The sequence below is a fragment of the Lathamus discolor genome, chromosome 1 (genome assembly GCF_037157495.1).
Source record: "Lathamus discolor isolate bLatDis1 chromosome 1, bLatDis1.hap1, whole genome shotgun sequence".
In the NCBI taxonomy this organism is placed as follows: Eukaryota; Metazoa; Chordata; class Aves; order Psittaciformes; family Psittacidae; genus Lathamus; species Lathamus discolor.
Genome location: NC_088884.1, coordinates 117,740,618 through 117,759,096, shown reverse-complemented (window position 1 = coordinate 117,759,096; position 18,479 = coordinate 117,740,618). Strand labels below are relative to the sequence as shown.

The window sequence follows — 18,479 nt, the reverse complement described above, 5'->3', positions numbered from 1 at the left end:
ACCCCTACCTTTAGAGGCCGGGGACCAATTTGCTGCCCTTCTGGCCTCAATAGTTTGCTGTGGGTGTATCTTTGAGTACTGCCCTTCCTGCCTGAGGAAGGTTCTCTGGGACCTGAGGAATGACGGGAAAATGCCAAGTAGGAAATGCCTGCATTTTCCCTTCTCCTTTGGAGTTCCTACAGGGTGTCACAGCATAAAATGTTCTTGATAAAGGGTTCATGACCGTAACAGCCAGAGAAATATTAAGCAACAGTTAAGTGCTTAATCAGCTTGGCTTTCCCGAATGCTCAGGTGACTATCAGGAAAATTACAATAAAACAAATGTGCTGGAAAATAACTCGCCCTTTGCTACATGATTGATTCCGTATTCCAGTTTTCAACATTTATCAGTCTGCTTCCTTATTCATCTTTCTTACTTTCTCACCCACCCCTCACTGCTTTTGCATAGCACGTGTTGAGAATTCCTCCACCAGAAAGTCAAAATAGTTCTTTCAGCTGTGACCTCCTCAGCTAGAGGCTGAGATTCCAGGTTCTGTGGTGTTCCCTAAGCTGTGTGCAGGTGTGAGCTGCTTTGGAGTGTCAGGCAAGAATGTCACTGCACAAATAGAATTCTAGTGTTGCACGCAGCTCATGGTGCTTGGAGATTAAGAAAGCAGAATAAAGCTGCTTAAGGTGCTAACAAAATCCAGAGACGGGTTTGCCACAGGTTTCTTGCCAATGCCTGCAGAATGGTGTTTTTATTTTAATGCTGTTCTTGGGAGCCCTTGACACAAAGCAGGGAAGTCATTCTGAGAGGAGTCATTGTCTTTGCCACATGCTCCAAATGCACAAGTCCTGTATTTAACCAGTGTGTGAAGGCTGAAGAGGAGGTTTCTGTGCTTTCTAAGTCTGTTTTCTTGCTCGGTAGTGAGGGGTGTTTCTTGACTTCTTTTGGTGGTTTTCTCCTAGGGAGCAGGAGGGAGGGAGGGAGGGAGGGAGGGAATCGGTCGTGCAGTTTCAGATCAAGAGCAGCATTTCCTCAGTCTGCCTCTAGGCTACAGCTTTGGCTTAGAAAGTGCTGAACTACTGGGAAGATTCACAGGACACAGAGTCAGCAGGAGCTGCCTCTGAAAACTCACCTAACTAGGGCTCTGTGAGCCTCTTGGCTTTGGAAGTAGTAGTCTCCTGGGCACCCTGTGTTCCCTGTCTCCAGAAGAGTGCTTGCTCACAGCAACCTGGCAGTCCCAAGTCATTGCTTGTGCACACAATGCTGAGTAACCCCAGATGCTTGCAGACTGAGAGGAGCTGCAGGTTATTTCCTGAACTCCCTAAATGTAGGATTGCAAGAGTTGGGCCAGGACATGTACCCCTGGTGACTGAATCCTGATACCTGCTTAATGCAATCTTTGTTGTGCCAGGCCATGAGTTCCTCAGGGAAGAGAGCTCTTGTTTCTGACACCTCCCCAGTGCTTGGTGTCACTCTGGCTCCCTTCTGGGCCTGTGGGCAACTGGATGCAAAGCCACTGGGTGGGTTTATGGTAGTATAGAGCTTGTGCTGCTGGGGGACCTCCCATGCTGCCAATGCCCGGGGAGTAAGCAGGCACATGATGGTCCTTGCGGCCTCGTACTTTGTCCCTGTTGCAGTGACTCAGCTCAGTGAGAGGAGGGCAGTGGGGTGAACCTGTTGGAGACCCATGTTTGCAGGACACGTTACAGGCAGAAACAGGAAAACTTCACAGTGCTGCTGCTCAGGCATATGATTAAAAGTGCTTTCCTTTGCCTGCTCTCTCTCGATGCACCAGGGAAGAATTTGTTGAAGCCTACATAAATTACATCTTCAACCTCTCCATCCATGAGTGGTACACGGCCTTTTCCACTGGCTTCCTGAAAGTGTGTGGTGGGAAAGTCCTGGAACTCTTCCAGCCCACAGAGCTCAGGGCCATGATAGTTGGAAACAGTAACTACAACTGGGAGGAATTGGAAGAGGTAAAGCTTCCCTCTTGTCCTATTTTTCTTCTTTTCCACAAGTACCAGGGTTGTACAGTTGCACGAGGTGGGCACTCCCTGGGACATGAGATGTCTTCATGTTTAAATGCTCCCTGTACACCTTGCCATCAGTCACATGAAAAGTTTCTTACTGTGCTCTCCTGCTACTGATGAAGCTCAGGGAGGAAATTCAGGGTGAGAAAGGACAAGGGAGAAGGACTTCCATCTGCTGTTTTTAGGGATGAAACCTAAGACTGAAGGTGAAGACCCTGATTTTGTCTCTTCCCTACAGTAAAACTCACTCCACTGCACAAGAGCAGAAAGTGCACAGCCAAGGGTCCAGCCTGTGAAGAGAAACTCCAGGATTCCTCATGACACGTGATTAAATGAATAGCTAGAGGCCTAATGCCTCTTCCATATATTGCTAGGAGAGCCCTTTGTTGAATCTTTGAACCACCCTATTGCCCTTGGCCCACCCTGTACTCCATTTTGTAGCTGTCTGATGTCAGATACCACAAGAGATCAGGTCTGGGTTCTGCTGAGTCTTTGCTTTCTAGTGCCAGATGAAATGATGTGACTTCTGGTTTTCTAACAGAGTGCCATCTATAAGGGAGACTACACTGCAACACACCCAACTGTGAGAATGTTCTGGGAAACCTTCCATGCATTTCCCTTGGAAAAGAAGAAGAAATTCCTCTGTAAGTATCTTGCAGTGGTGCAGTGTCTCCTGAAAGTGAAGACTTAGGCGGGAGTGTCTGCAGAGCTCCAGGGTTATGGCACATTACGTTAAGTGCTAGAAGGTAATCCAGCAATGAGTGGTTATCATCTCCTGAGTTATCTGCTAGTCAGATGAGACCAAGAGAGGGAGAAAACATATTGTCTTTTGTGTTTGCTATTACCCTCAGAATCACTGGGGGTGGGGGGTATATCTGTTGTGCAAGATCCAATGCAGTCTCTCTCAAGGGCATGCAGTATCCATCTGTTGGCATCGCCAGATGGTGAATTCTTAGCAGCCCCTGGTGCCCATGCTTCATCTGGTTCTTTCTGCAAGCTGAGCTTTCAGGCACTGCAGCACTGTTGTTAGGAGTAATGGGGCAGTGATAGGGTGTCAGCTAACTGGAGGAGCTAGTGTGTAATGTGTCAGGAAAATGAGACCACATATTGGTGGGACAGGGTAGCAGATACCTCCCCTCCTCGTGGTGGTTTCCAGCAAGGAGGAACCAACCCTGGTCCCAGCACTGAGGTGCTGTGCTTGGGAGGGGTGGCAGCAGGGAGAGTGCCCCCGTCTGCCTTTCCTATTGGAGAAGCCCTGGCATTGTTCAGTTTTATCCTGCCTGGGCCTAAGAGGGAGCTTTTAAGGGAAGAGGGTACTGTGGGATTTTCTCATCCATGCACCCAGCAGTGGCCTTACTTCTTGCCTCTGCTCTTCTGCACCTCCCCTGTGAGGCCAGCAATGCCCTGTATGGAGTTCATTCAGTGTTTCAGCCCCTCCAGACAGGGTCCTGCGGTGCGGGTCAGGATGGAGTTTGCCTTCAGGTGCCTGAGCTGCCTACCCTTCCCTCTGCTTCTCCCAGTGTTCCTGACAGGCAGCGACCGCATTCCCATCTACGGCATGTCCAGCCTGCGCATTGTCATCCAGTCCACCACCAGTGGGGAGCAGTACCTGCCCGTGGCACATACCTGCTACAACCTCCTGGACCTGCCCAAGTACAGCAGCAAGGAGATCCTCAGTGCCCGGCTGATGCAAGCCATCGACCACTACGAGGGCTTTAGTTTAGCTTGACTCATGTGGGAGAGGCGCAGACACTTGGGTACGGAGGAAGAAAACAGTGGGCTCGGCTTTATTTTTGTAAGGGAATGGATCAGGACCTTTGGGGGGAAGATGTAACTAGTAATAATAATAGATTGAGATGATGCAGTCTCAGCCCGATTCCCCCATCATTTTGTGGGGCTTCAACAGGGAGAGGCTGTTGCTCTGAATTTTCTCATCTGCTGAACAAAATTAGTTCAGTGGGCATTTTTGTTGTTTTCCTCCAACTGGACATCACTGCCCTCACAGCAGTTCTTGTAGTTTGCTTTTATTGCCCCTACACACACACACGCACACTTACCTCTCCTTTTAATCGAGTTTAAATATTTTGATGTTCCTTGCATTTAAGCTATGATGGAGATTGAGGATGAAATAGTGATCTCCTTTTTGAGAAGCTGTGATTTCCCCCCCCCCCACCCTTTTTTCCTCCTTTTTTAAATGCAAGCTGGTTCTTGCTTGCTTCGAATAGAAATACCCCTTCTGCCCTTTGCTTCTTGGTGGATGGTACCGGGCTGGGATGTCATTTGTGACCCCCAGGGTGGTGTATTAGGGATGCTCTGTCTTTTTGCACCAGGCTCTCTCATGGAGAATGTGGTGGTTGAGGGGGTTGCTTGTTCATCCTCACTTGTCTCAAAATTTGTTTTCAAGCAGTGTCACCTTAAAGAAGCCTCAGACCCCTTTGGAGTGGGGTTTGTTTGGCTTGTGGAAGGACAAACCCTACCTGTAGTAATGGGTTTCTCAAAGTACATCTCTCGCGTTGTGTTTGTACCTGGGTAAGTCCACAAGCCAGACCCGTATGCTTTGCCAAGCTCTGTTTTTCCACCTGAACAGAGCTGTTATTTCATTGCAAGGTGCGGGGCTGCTCTGACCACTGCCACCTTTCTTCAGGAGTCACCTGTACATGTGTGTGAGTGTACGAGGCGTGTATGAGCTCTCCAGTCTCACCAAGTCACAGAAAACAAACAGGCATGAGATCCCCATTAGGGGGGTAACCCTCACTTTGGAGTTTGGCTTTATTTTTGCAGCTAGGGTCACTTTATGTTGCTGTTGGAGAGGAGTCCTTTCACTTGACAGCTGTTTGGTTGAGTGGCCCTGAAGCACAACCTCTATGAATTAGACTGGAAATGTACAGGAGTATTGAGCAGGCAAAATCATCACCTAAACCTATGCTGTAAGACTGGAGAGCCTTTATCCTCTCCCCCACCCCAGTCTCACCCTCCATTAAATGAAGTTTGAATGATTTCCTCTCCCTTTTGCCTCCCCCCACCTCATTTTTCAGGTCTTGATGTAAATCTCATTTTAAGCCTAGGGTGGTTTTGACATTAACTTGTTATTAGGACATAGTATTTATGCACCGTGTTCAATAGACAGTATTGAACTTTGCACCTCGTAACAAAAGATTTTAGGCTTCCAGGTTTTTTTAAGACAAGCTGGGGGCTACACAGAGCCCCCTCAGCCTCTTTCTAACGCAGCATTGAGGACGAATATACAATTATATCAAATGTTTATTTTCAATGTGTGTGTACAGAGTACAGTATTATGCAATAAATCTGATGTTTAATTCTGACTGAATGGCTGCCTTTGTGCTGGGAAGCTGTCGCTGCTGACAGGGCAGGAAGAGGAGTCTTATCTGCCTGTCCAGGCTCAACCCATCACGCATGTCCTCAGTGGAGGAGGAACTGAGGGCAGACCTGAGTCTGTCAATCCCCGTCCTTCATCCCCACGTCTCTCGTGTTGCTCCTTCTTTCCTCACACCTCACAACACTGAAGGCCACCAAGGGTGCTCCAGGCTCCTCTGCCATCTCCTGTCTGGCCCTGCAGGTATAGGCAGGGTGCAGGATGGGGGCTGCCCTGTTAGGCTGGAGAGCCGCCACTACCTGCAGCACTGTGGGACAGCATTAGTGTACGCAAGTATAGTTAATTACTAGTTTAATACAGGACTTCCATCGTTTGGGCTTACGGCTTCAGCATTCCTGAGCTTGTGAAGGAAGGGTGCTGCTCTCTTTTTCCTTCAGCCATGCAGGTAAACACGCAGCAGCTGGGTAGGATTAATGGGTGTATGTGCATAATCCTGTACATATGCTCTCTAGAAACACAATAAAGTGTGTATACTTTGTGATCTGTATTGTATAATTGGGTAGTGTCTACATAGTTTTATAATAGTATATCTAGAATACATACTTTAGTGTCTTGTGTATATAGTGTACTGCATGTGTTGTATTACTGTAGATGTCTCTGTAATTATGCACAATATGCAGAAGTGTGTATGCTCTTATGTAATATATTACATGCAAAGTGTGTGCATAGTTATATTTATACCTCATGCACACATACATCTATTTTCCACTAGCAGATGTCAGTCATGTTCAGCTGAGAAGGAGGGGGCTAGGGTGAGCTCCCCTTCAGTGTGCACGCTATTACGCACGTGCAGGTCAAGCCCTGCCTGGCCATCTCATCCTGGGGCAGTGTCACACTTAAGGCAGGGGGGAGTGAAACCAACTTGGTTTCTCCTCTCTATTGGAGCAAGAGGCAGCTCAAGGCTGTGGGGAGAAGGGCAGGGTGGTTGCTGCTGCCCAGCCATGGGCGAGCAGAGCTGAGCCACTGGTGGCAGCCAGAGTCCCACCTGTACCAAACTGTCACCCAACACCTGCACTCAGAATAGGTTTATTTCCCTGTTTGATGCAAAATGTGCACATAATGGTTGCTGACCCATTTACCTTAAAAAAGACGTAGGTTCAGATTAAGCTTGATTACACAAATCACGTAAACTGGCATGGGCCCCTGTTTGCTGAGGTTTCTGTAGCTGTGTATGGCCTACAAAGGGCTGCTTTTGTACAGCAACTGCAGTCTGAAAAACAGTGAGTATTATGGTTTTTGTCAGACACAGCCCCTTCCCCCCCCCCACTGTACTGACTTCTGCACTCCAACCAGCTGAAATAGCCAATATACACCGAGTTATTTGCACAAGCATATCTTGTGTATTCACATATCTGTATTTACATATGAATATAATCACATATCTGTGTACTAGGAGATGGTTCATCACCGCATGCAGGTGTGCAAAGGGAGGCACAAAGATCACTCTGAACCCAGAAGTTCCAGCAAGTGTCCAACACTTAGTGCTGCAAGTGCCAGGAGAGGTCGGTGAGGCTCACCTGCCCTCTCGCTACCTGGAGACACTGCTCTACATCCAGCTCCAAGGGCAAGGGCTTCTTACATGGTTTTCCATGACTTTTCTTACTGTGGGGGCACCAAGGCACATGGGGTGGAGGTGGGCTGGTCACAGCCAATCTGTGTGTCTCACCTTGGGCCTTGGATGCTGCACGCTGTGATGGGCACAGGCACCAGCACTTCAGTAAACCCCAAAGGAGAAAGGGGAAATCCTGCTTGGTGCCAGCCCGGGCCACGCACACCTTGCAGCTCTGCGTGTTGCGTCCCGGCCGTAGCTGTGCCAGGCTGTGCCAGTTTCCATCGTTTATCCTTTCCAAGAAGTGCTCTTCGTCACTTTTCCAGCCGATGTGGGCCAACTTCAGCACCAGCGCTGTGGAAAACCCCACAGAAATGGTGGAGCGCTGTCCCAACAGCAACGCTGGCCTTCAGCCGGGCTGGGATTTCACTGACTGCGCTTACGGAGAACGAGCTCCCTTGGGTTTTTTCAGCACTTGTCTCCTCAGTTTACCCTTTTACAGCTGGAGAGCAGCTGTTGTTTGTACTGTTTAAATGCCTGCATGGGCAATCCCCTGCAGAAACAGCGCTGCTCTGACCCGGAACCCCCCAGGTAAGCCCTGTTTACCAGCCTGTTGTCACATTTAGCATTAATACAGCTCCCCCCCTCCTGAGCAAGAACCACAGAGGCAGCAGAGAAGGACAACTGCAGAGGAGTGAGGGGGACTTAGGTGAGACAGACACAGATTCCTCTCTCTCCACACAGACTGTGCAGTCACAGCAGTGTCACAGAGCACACGGCAAAGGACTGTGAAGAGCTGAGTCCAGCTCTGGGTTCGCGCCTCATCCCAAGGGTTGTCCTCCCGCTGCCGCCAGTGAGGAAGATGGTTGTTAACTGCAGCAGCTACAGGGTCAGGCTCTGGCATGGTCTGTGCACATGAACCACTGCACCGCATCCCAAAGGCAAATGAACACGGTCACTTCCCAGCACGCAACTGTGAAATCAGCCCAGACATGCAACCAGTGCAGGGCCCAGGTTTTGCTCTGGTTCTGCTGATGCTGTTGGTGCTAACAGCATTTGTTCTGGCAACGCATGCAGGGGACAGTGCTGGAATAGGCATCCTCTGCCAAACCAGAAGGTGCTTTGTAAGTGCACCCACTAGGATAAAGGGCCTTTTTGCCCTTCACAATGGAGTAGTGGTCAGAGATAGGCAGGATGCGAGCCTCCCTTCCACAGTGTTACCCCACACTAACATCACTTGTTACAGCTTCCAAATGTAAAATTAACTTCCCCATCTGCACATAAGCAAGCAAGCCCCTCTCCTCTGCCTTGGCTTAGAGAAACCAGTCTTGACCCAAATTCCCTTCCCCACAGCCAGCAGCCCTTGCATTCTCCCTCCAATAGACCTGGGACAGAAACAAAGAAGTAAGCTGGAGCACAAGCTGAAGCACAACTCCATAGCCCGTATGCACACCATGAACCAAACCCACACTGGTTGCCACCAGGATGGCAAGGGCAAGAGCATAGCCCCGGTATGGCCCTGCTGACTGGCCACCACTTCAGCCCCAGCCTGGGCCAGCAGCAGGCACAGATGACCCCACCAACAGGCATGAGTTTCACCTCCAGGTACCATGGGGAACAGGCACAGGCTACAGCTTGGCTCTCGCCTTGGTGGCTTGCTTCAAGCACCAACGAATCACACAGATTTGCAAACATCTCCAAAGAGGATTCTTACCCTCTGAAACCTGCACATACCAGGAATAACAACCGGTGTCTTTGCAGCACGATTAAAAGATAAGATGCTTTAATTTCATTGCCTTGAACATAAACATCCATTATTTGACTGTTTACTTGGGAGTAAACAGAATAAAACCAAATGCAACTTGTAAGAATAACAAGTTTTTCCTCCATCTTTAATTCTTGCAACCTCATTTTGTCAACAACCCATTCATCATTACCATCGTTAACTGAACCGCAGCGATTTACTGTACCACAATGTGGTAACACACAGACACACGTGTCTGAAACGGCCCCAGTGGATGGGGAGCCCAACAGACCATACTGCCATCCTACAGGAGACAGTCTGTTCTAGCGACATGGAAACAGGTTGTCTTACACTCAACAGCTTATTTATATCACATAAAGTACATTTTTGTACAGTGCTTCACACCTTTTCAAACACACAGTCTTGTATTTAATGTCCTCCAGTCAATAGTCACCGATGTTGGCATAGACAAACCATCAAACAAAACACACAGATGTTGACTTAGAGGCGTGTGGCAGGGCAAACATCCTCTCCGGCTATTTGTGGTTAGTGGGGAGTCAAATCATCTGGGGGAGATACAAAGACAACATTCTAGTGCTCAGGCCTCGGAGCCCTCCTCCTGTGCAGGCCTGGGAGAGGGGAGTCACATCATCTGCAGACTCAGGACAGAACATTGAGCATTTGTACGTGTCTTTCCAGGACTCTGAGTTTAAAACTCACTTCTTCTCTACAACAGTCTTTCCTAGCAGCTCCCTTCGCCGTCAGGCAGACGGTTTTAATTCCTCTTTGCCATAGGGAAAGAACAGTTTAAAAAGAGAGGTGGCTAGGTACGGAGTTTTGTTTGTTTGTTTGAATGTACAATCTCAGTTAAGGTTTTGTTTCTTTTAGCTTTCAAAGTTCAAAAATAGAGACTCTCTAAAGTGCATTAATTGTACTTACATTTCATATAAACTATCTGAACTCTAGCAACAGACCATGTAAACAGCGGTAACTGAGCATCAGAAAATGCTGCAATCTCATCAGTTTAAAAATAAGATGGACTGTTCCCTACGTATTCATTTATCAAGATTTGTCAGGGGCAAACCCCAGCAAAACAGATAATTTATCAGTACACAGTGCAAACAGGCTTTACAAAGTAAGCAGAGAAAACATATTCCTGGGAAACCTTGGCCTGCTGGAAAGATGTACGGCTATGAAAAAGGGCAGAAACTGCTTCTCTTGTCCATATAAAGATGTCCAGGCCCAGATTCAAGCTTTAGTCCATCATCATTCAGCGAAGTCCCAAATGAAGACCAGCGTGAGGCACACACCCACCACCCACGTTTTTGCTTTGCTGAGCTGTGCCCGAACAATACAAAACTGAGCCAAAATACCTAAGGTATCTAGGGAGAGCCAACTATGGTCTCCGAGAGGAAGAGTTCGTAAGAGCAGGCTGAAGTACAAAGGCACGGCTCTGATTTCCTGGGCTGCCCTGTGTTCCAACAGGGGTTTACACTGGTCAGGCTTCCCTTCCAGTCAGACATCTCCAAATGCAGCTTTTGCACCCATCTGTCAGCTCAGTTAACACATTCAAAGGCTCAGTGTTGCAGAGGCAGAGCCTCACATCTCTCAGGTGGGGGGAACTCAGTATCTCTGGAAAGCCAAGCCCTAGATCAGCACACAAGTCCTCAGGACACTTTGGAAATACGAAGTTCAGCCTTCACTGATTTTGTATAGAACAGGCAACTGCAATCAGTAAAACAAATTAAAACCAAGCAAACAAGCTGGGAGCCCCCTTCCTAAGTGCTTTCATTCATAATTAACACACATCATTGCCTTACCCATCCAGACTGGTAATGGGCATGTGCAAACCCACCTGGAGAAAGTTGCCTTTTGAAGGGTTTATGGGATTCTGAAGAGACCAAAACAGCACCAGTTTTGGCAAGGAGTTAACACAGCACATACAGCAAGTGGAAGGGGGTGAGTCTGAGTACCACAGCCCAAACACACGTATTTATGAGCCCACTTGCAGATGTAAAGAAGGAAGGAGGAAAGTTGTTCTGGGAGTCTTCTTTTTGCCTCTTCCAGTATGACTTGCATCGGGCCTGGCTGTGATGACTGGCACTGTATTTGATCTCCGCCATCTGGCTTCTGCACATTAGCTCCCCAGGGGGTCAATGCCAAAGAAAAACCATTACAGAAATGCTCTCTGGGACATCAGGGTCAAGCCCTGGCTCAGGGCAGACTGAGTGGATGCAGACAAGCCTCTGGAGTGAGAAGCGAGCCCAGGTGGCCTGGGACTGCAGAACTGTGAGCCCTCAGCTACTTGGTGCATCCCTGACCTTGCCATCTTGCACTTCTTTAGGCAGCATCTGTTTGACATGAACCAGGTGTCCAGGACTTTCTGTTCTGAAAGTCAGAGGATCTGTGGCTGCCCCATCCCTGGCAGTGTTCAAGGCCAGGTTGGATGGGGCTTCGAGCAACGTGGTCTAGTGGAAGGCTTCCCTGCCCACAGCAGCGGTGCAGACTACATGATCTTTGAGGTCCTCTCCAACCCAAAACATTCTTTGATTCTTTATTTCATTCATAAATGAATTTGAAAACATTGAATTGTCAAACCCTACACCTGAGACACAGGCCCTTTCCACAGGTAGAGCATGGCTCTAGGCTGTCAGTTCCCCACAGTATGCTCTGCACAGGTATCCCACCTATACACACCGGGAAGAGAAGATCACCTCCTACTGCCACCGTAACAGTGTCATTGCTGCAGCCCAGAGTCTGATGGTGTACATAAAAGAACAAAATTTATGCTAGCAAGTATGTATGGACACCGACATGTACTGTCCAGCTTAGACTCTTCTGTTTGTACCACATGATAAAACACATGTCCTAATGGGGTGAGTCTTCCAGATACTTGACATCTTAAATAACTGATCAGCTACCAAAATCCTAAGGGATTCTGACTTAAAGCTTTTAAAACCTCTTTACTTCCCAATTACCTGAACATGGTCATAATGTTACAGTATCACCTTCCAAGCAGAACAAGCTAGCAAGAACCTTGCTGCATAGCTCATTTTCTTTGCTATCCAGAGCAGATGTAGGTACTTTCTTCTACTTCAGTTGAATGGGCCATCAAGAAAACCCAAGTCAAGCCTGGACAAAACTGTGAGTCATACCAGCTCGGGGTGATGACTGGGAGATTCTTGCACCATTTCTCTAGCGCAACAGAAAATGCTGGACTCCAAGCAGTCAGGTCAAAAGTCTGAGCAAATCTTTACTGTAGCTACAAGAGAGCAGTCTTGGCACTATCTGGCCTGTGCCTTCACATCAGATCAGTCAGGGCACTTGTTTGTTAAAAGAAAGTAGAAGCTATTTGATGATTTAATCACTATTCATCCTACTGTGCCTCTTGCTATGATATCCTGGGGAGAAAAAAAGTAGCATGGCTGGCTTTGATACTCTAAATATTACAGGATCTGTAAGCAAATCAAACAGAAGGATCCCTTCAGTGCAGTCGCTGAGTGCAGCGTCATGTCTCCTACACTGGCAAACTCCATTCTGGGCATCAGGCCTGGAGAAAGAGGGGGCAACAGCAAGTGTAGAGAAAGCCACCTTTCCTCACCCTCCCACCTCTGGGAATGGCCCATCAGTTCCTAGGGAGCTCCTCAGCTCTTCCCAGCCAGGCTCCCACTGCATCCACTTTACGCATTTGTCCATTTGGTGCTGTCCTCTTTGTTTACTGGCAAAAATAATCTTTTCCTTTACATGATCTTGGAGCTAATATCTCTTTTACTGATCAGGACCTCCAGCAGCCTCAGCTTGGCCTTAATCTGCTTGTATTCGTTGTATTCTTCAGCCATTGGAGTGCGGTCTTCTTTCTGCACATTCCTATGGGAATGAAAGTAGATCATAAGAATTTTGGTGAGAGGACATCTTCCCTCAACAGCCTCCCTCTGTCCCCCAACAAGACCTACAAAGCAGCTCCTCTCCTCCACTTCCTTTCAGGGAACAAGAACTAAACTTCTGTCCTTTAAGGGGGACAAAAGAAAGAAGGCCAAACAAACAGCTCAAGCATTTTTTTGGATGCTTGCACATTGAGGCTGAACACAATCCCATGGTTCCAAATGCAAAACCTTATCCGAAGCACGCCCTGCTTCTCTGAAATCACCAGCCTCCACACAACAGTTCAAAGAGCTATCTGAATGTCAGCCTGTTAGCATGGCAAAACAACATGCAGCTACTCCTGGCTTGGCACCACATCACTTACATGAACAGGCATGAAAGGGAAGATGATACATAATTAGATTTCTCTTAGCTTACATGAAACTTTAAAGTTGTCAATGGTTTTACAAGAACCTCTAAGGATGATGGCTGGTGGCAAGAAACTAACACGATCATTTGAGTATAAATATATTAAAGCATTCTATTAATGAGGGACATTTTCTAAGAACAGTAAAGCCAGCCACACTAAAGAAGAAATACTTGTTAAACTAGTGTCTGAATGCCTCACGGACAAGCAAGAAGAGGACACAATCTGAACATACATCATGAGGAAAATCCCCCATTAGTCTATCACTGAGAAACTTCCACCACTCCTGTCAGCTGTGCTAGAGCCAGCTGCATTATCACAATCTATACTTTTGCTTCCAACTGGCTTGTCCTAAGACAAAGTTTTCAAAGAGGCTGTGGTCCCTTAAGTTCCTTGGTGGGGAGGAGAAGGGGAAGTAATCCATATAAATGGGCAACTGTTACAAATGTGGGTAAACCACTGATGAAGCAATATGTAACAGTGAATTTGGGTAACTTTCCATATTTGGAGGGCTTTGTAGCTGCCAAACAGACTGAAAGTGGCTGAAGGACACAGAGACAGCCGAGGAATTATTACCTTCCATTCTGACGGAAAAAATTATCCTCAAAGTCTCTCAATTTTTTTCTGATCCGCTTCTTCTCTTCCCTGACTTCTTGGAGCTGCTCTAACAGTTCAGGGCTGTTGGGTTTAAACATAAATGGGATCATACATATGTCCACAGTTATAACAGGAAACACAAAGTAAATCTACAAATGTATGGTCACAGGTATGACAAGCGATGGAACTGCTCTTCCAAGCAGCTCCTGCAACCTGATGTTACTTGCAACAAAAAGCTCTCTGAATTTAAGCTGGACTTAAGCTGAAGCCTCTAAGGAGGTCCAGCGTGAATTTCACAGTTCACTGAATGAAACTTACTTGCTGAAGGTGGGTCTGATTTTTGTGACTTTTATAGGATCAAGATCCAAAGGTCACAACTTCAGGCCACCCACCTACATGTGTTTGTATCAGACCTAGCTGCTTGAAACTCGCAAAGCTAGTTCAACATGACCTCTCCAAAACTTCAAAAACCTTGTAGAGTACAGGGTTGTTTTCATTATAAAGGCTTGCCACTGGTGAAGTGGAGCTACTATTTAGTGCTAGAATCCAAAAGATGCAGAAGTCAAGCATCAGCTTCAGGACAAGGCAGTTTCTTCCCAAACCCTTTCATATGAGGGTCTATAGCATTTAAAAATACAGCACAAAAACTTCTGACTCAGATCATAAATGGGAAAGAAAAAAAAATAAATTTACACACTTTTCTGACAAATGAAATCCTATCTTAGCAAGAACTTTTTGAAGTTGCCTGTGAATTCAACATACATGGATGCTTCATGGAGATTTGAAAGCCCCATATCCTGATTGCTCCTAGATGGCATCTTATCATCCACTGGCGAAACAAAGCCGTCAGCATCATCTTCTAGTTGATCCAAGAAGCTACGCACGTTGAAATCTGTTTTCATGGTAATTGTTAAATCTGGCTTCACATTGCTGTCCTCCTCAGACCCCTCCTCTTCCTCCTACAGAGAGGGACAGAGCACCCCCATAACAGAACAGGTTACTGCTTCCCTTCTCAGAAACAGGTACATCCTTTCACCACATGCACCGGGGAACGGGTATGAAAAGAAGTGGATAGGGAGAGCAAGCATTTCAATTGCCAAGCAATACAGACACCAGAAGACCATTAATAAGACACCCTATACCCAAAGCATGTCAGAGAAACTGCAACCACAAACTCTTGGTGGCAACAAAACTGAGGGAAAAATATCTGCGGTTCTTAGCAACCTGTTGTTGTGTTTAATTTATGTATTCTGATGTAAATAAAACCACTTACAGACGTTATGCATACTGTATAAAGCATACCAGCCATCCTCTAAGTTTCCCTACAAATACACCTGGCAGCATACAGATTGCCAAGTTAAAATGCGAAATATTCTCTCAATAGATGCAGCTCAACAGCTCTCTCTAATGGCTGAATTCAAGACCTCAGATGCTCATACAGTGGTATCAGTGAGCTCAGATCAGTTTTTCAATGGTCCAGATGTGGGATATGATTGACTGTAAAAGCACTGCTGTTGCTAACATGTTCCCAACATCAGGTCTGTACCACTTAGCTGGACTACACCAAAAACTGGAGGGGTAACACTTTGCCCAGTGCAATTTCCCCGAAGTACACTGATGAATTGGCTGTGTTCAAATCTTTGAAAGTCCTCACTGCAGCTGGAACCTGTGCTAATTCATAATTCACAGCAGTCTCAAATGTATGGCTTATCCTGCGACACTGTCCAGAAATCATTTGATTGTCAGGAAATAGGGCCCAGTTTTCTCTGACATGCAGAGACATTGCTAGAAGGCAGATTTCAACTTTAATATAAGGAATGAGGCATAAGCATTAGAGGAAGGCAATCAATGTTAGCATGGATGGTAAGTCTCAAGTATGTAGGTAGGTGTATACATTTACAACTATGTAACTCCAGCCAGGGAGGACCTAAGCACACGCATATCTTTAATAGCTGTTGAGGGCTAATATCACTGAAGTCTTCAAGCATATGCAAAAACATATTGTTGTACTGGGACCAAAGAAGCCATTTTCTTTACTTTTTTTTTTTTTTCACATGATTCCTTGTGAATGGTTTAACTATTCTGAAGAGATTGCTTCCATATTTCAAGCAAAAAGGGAGAAAGTAACATTAGGACCTGTCATAGTCCCATTAAATCCTTAAAGTCCGTGACTTTTAAACAAATAAATCTACCTGAAATCAGTGTTTGCCCAGAGTTTTCTTTTTATGTTAAAGCTCTAGGCCATGAAAATGCAATTAGAAGCAACAGGTTGAGGATTACAACCAAGATGGAGGCTTGAAGATTTAAAACAAGATTAGCTGGGGAGAAGTTTTGTGTAATAATAATAGCAATAGATATAGAGAAGTTTGAATACATCTCAGGAAAATCTGCAGGGAACTTGTGAAAGTTAAAGCAATACTTAGCATATGATAAGACCATTTCTCTAAATGTAAATGATACTGTTTAAACAGAAGGCATAAAACCCAGCTGTCACCTACTGTTCTTAAACCCTGCAAACAACTTCAGTCTGGGCTGGAGAGTAGAGACCATATTTACTGGTCCCCAAGCATGCCATCCTGCCCTGTCAGGTAAGGACAACTGCAGCAGGAGAACTCTAATCCTGCTGTGGCTTGGAGAAGGATTTGCTAAGACAATCTAAGCAGTAAAAATGGAACGCTTTTGTATTAGGGGAATCTTTCTGGCACCAAAAGAGGAGCTCCTGTGCCCTTTCCTGGGAGAGGAAGTTGCTTCTGGATTCCACTTCTGGAGAGAAAGGAAGCAGTGTGACAAACTGCTCCCAAGGACACATGCGAGGTGTGCTCCCACAGATGCCCATGAGCCCATCTTGCTTGCCTCACTACAGGGCATCAGCACACTGCCCAAGCCAGCAATGATTACTCTGGCTCAGAGCTCAGGAGTGAACCTCCTGCCAATGGAAGCCCATGGGAGGAAAAGAAAGTGTAGAAATTTCACTTGTTTAGACCTCAGTGCCAAAACAGTACATCTTGCTGTCACAAGACCTCTTAAAGCATTTTGCTGTTTAAAGCTAAGGAGTGAATTAAAGGGATTCTTAGCAAGAACCTGAATGGAAACAGCCATCTAAGGCCTTCACTATAAGCAAGTCTCACATGGGAACCTTATTTTAAACCTGAACTGCATCAAAAGGAGCGTGACCAGCAGGTCGAAGGAGGTGATCCTGCCCCTCTACTCTGCTCTTGTGAGACCTCATCTGGAGTATTGTGTGCAGTTCTGGTGTCCTCAACATAAAAAGGACATGGAACTGCTGGAACAAGTCCAGAGGAGGGCCACGAGGATAAGCAGCGGACTGGAGCACCTCCCGTATGAAGACAGGCTGAGGAAGTTGGGGCTGTTCAGCCTGGAGAAGAGAAGGCTGCGTGGAGACCTCATAGCAGCCTTCCAGTATCTGAAGGGGGCCTATAGGGATGCTGGGGAGGGACTCTTCATCAGGGACTGTAGTGACAGGACAAGGTGTAACGGGTTAAAACTTAAACAGGGGAAGTTTAGATTGGATATAAGGAGGAAATTCTTTCCTGTTAGGGTGGTGAGGCACTGGAATGGGTTGCCCAGGGAGGTTGTGAGTGCTCCATCCCTGGCGGTGTTCAAGGCCAGGTTGGATGAGGCCTTGTGTGGGACGGTTTAGTGTGAGGTGTCCCTGTCCATGGCAGGGGGGTTGGAACTGGATGATCTTGAGGTCCTTTCCAACCCTAACTATTCTATGATTCTATGATTCTAACTGGCATTTACACCTCAAACCGGAACGATCTTCACTGACTTCATCCATCCTGCTTGCACCTGCTTGGATCTTCAAGCAATCACGAGGCATTTAAAATTTCCAGAGTTACAAAATACAATCTCCAGAGCATCCCATCATCAGCACTCTCAGCAAGCAAGCTTCCCAAGGACCTTTTTTAACACAGACAATATTCAAGATATCGTACCTAAATGTTTGGTAAGGCTTCACCTCAAAGGCTTCACTTTGAATCACCTTTCAAGCTTCTATCCGACCCTCCCATATGCTTCAAAAGAAAAAAAAGAAGCAAAACCCCAAACACCTGACAGTGGACTGTGTCAGGGGCTCATCAAGACAGGCAGTGCTCTGCCCACAGTGGACCTATGCAGAGGGTACCTTTTGGGGCCTTTTGGCAATTTCCTCTCTTTAGTTCTGAGGGTAGTTCTCTGCTGCCCCATAAAGCTTCACAGGGCCCCAGTTAAGCGCTAAGAGGCTCATAAGTGTAAATGGGCTTAAGGCTGTCACCCTGATCTTCAGTCAGAAATCTCTCACGGTTTGTATTCTCTGCAGGACACTGCTGAGCTGACACAATGCAGCACCAGCCATACTGGTCAAGGATCATAATTGATAGTTGTAAGATTTGACTCTGGGTGCAAGCATAGGTGAAAGAGAGGACATGCTAATAGAAAAAAACCCCACAAACAGCCTTCACCAGACCTCTATTACAGTTTCAATCCAACAGTTATCTAGGAAATACCAAGAGCTCAGTGGTGATTAACCAGCCTCCAAACAGCAGCTTAACATTTTCAGTCTGCAACCTGCTTTTAATGAATACGTGCCTTGAACGGTCCATTAATATACAGTCTACCGTAACTACTTCATAATCAAACCACCTTGGATGTCTAGGTCTGCAGTATTTACACCATTAACCAAACTCTGGCTGGATAACAGAAAAATGACCCAAGTGTGCTGAAGCACTTTTTGTTACCCTTGCAGTGTAATGGGGGGAAAAGCAATTCAGGGCCCAGCTCCATGCTACATATCCTGGTCAGACGCCGGACCTCCCTTCTTCTGAGGGGAAGAAGGACCAATAACACAGCAGTTCTCAGCCACCCAGACTTACTACTCTACAGCAAC

At 46.6% G+C, this 18,479-nt stretch overlaps 2 protein-coding genes across 14 annotated transcripts in view; one reads left to right on the top strand and one right to left on the bottom strand.

Moving 5' to 3' along the window:
* The window catches only part of HERC3 (HECT and RLD domain containing E3 ubiquitin protein ligase 3), a 49,721-nt gene extending 44,379 nt beyond the window's left edge, over positions 1 to 5,342 (top strand). For all 3 annotated transcript variants that reach the window (XM_065692130.1, XM_065692123.1, XM_065692139.1), the window contains 3 exons: positions 1,782 to 1,965; positions 2,561 to 2,663; positions 3,540 to 5,342. In XM_065692130.1, coding sequence (XP_065548202.1) covers positions 1,782 to 1,965; positions 2,561 to 2,663; positions 3,540 to 3,748 — 496 coding nt within the window. In that variant the 3' untranslated portion in view covers positions 3,749 to 5,342. The remainder of the gene's footprint in view (positions 1 to 1,781; positions 1,966 to 2,560; positions 2,664 to 3,539) is intronic.
* Positions 5,343 to 8,728: 3,386 nt separating this feature from the next.
* FAM13A (family with sequence similarity 13 member A) overlaps positions 8,729 to 18,479 on the bottom strand; it is a 156,651-nt gene continuing 146,900 nt past the window's right edge. For all 11 annotated transcript variants that reach the window (XM_065692196.1, XM_065692180.1, XM_065692242.1 and 8 more), the window contains 3 exons: positions 14,354 to 14,550; positions 13,571 to 13,672; positions 8,729 to 12,573 (listed from right to left, as the gene is read on the bottom strand). In XM_065692196.1, the coding sequence (XP_065548268.1) occupies positions 12,447 to 12,573; positions 13,571 to 13,672; positions 14,354 to 14,550 (426 nt within the window). In that variant the 3' untranslated portion in view covers positions 8,729 to 12,446. The remainder of the gene's footprint in view (positions 12,574 to 13,570; positions 13,673 to 14,353; positions 14,551 to 18,479) is intronic.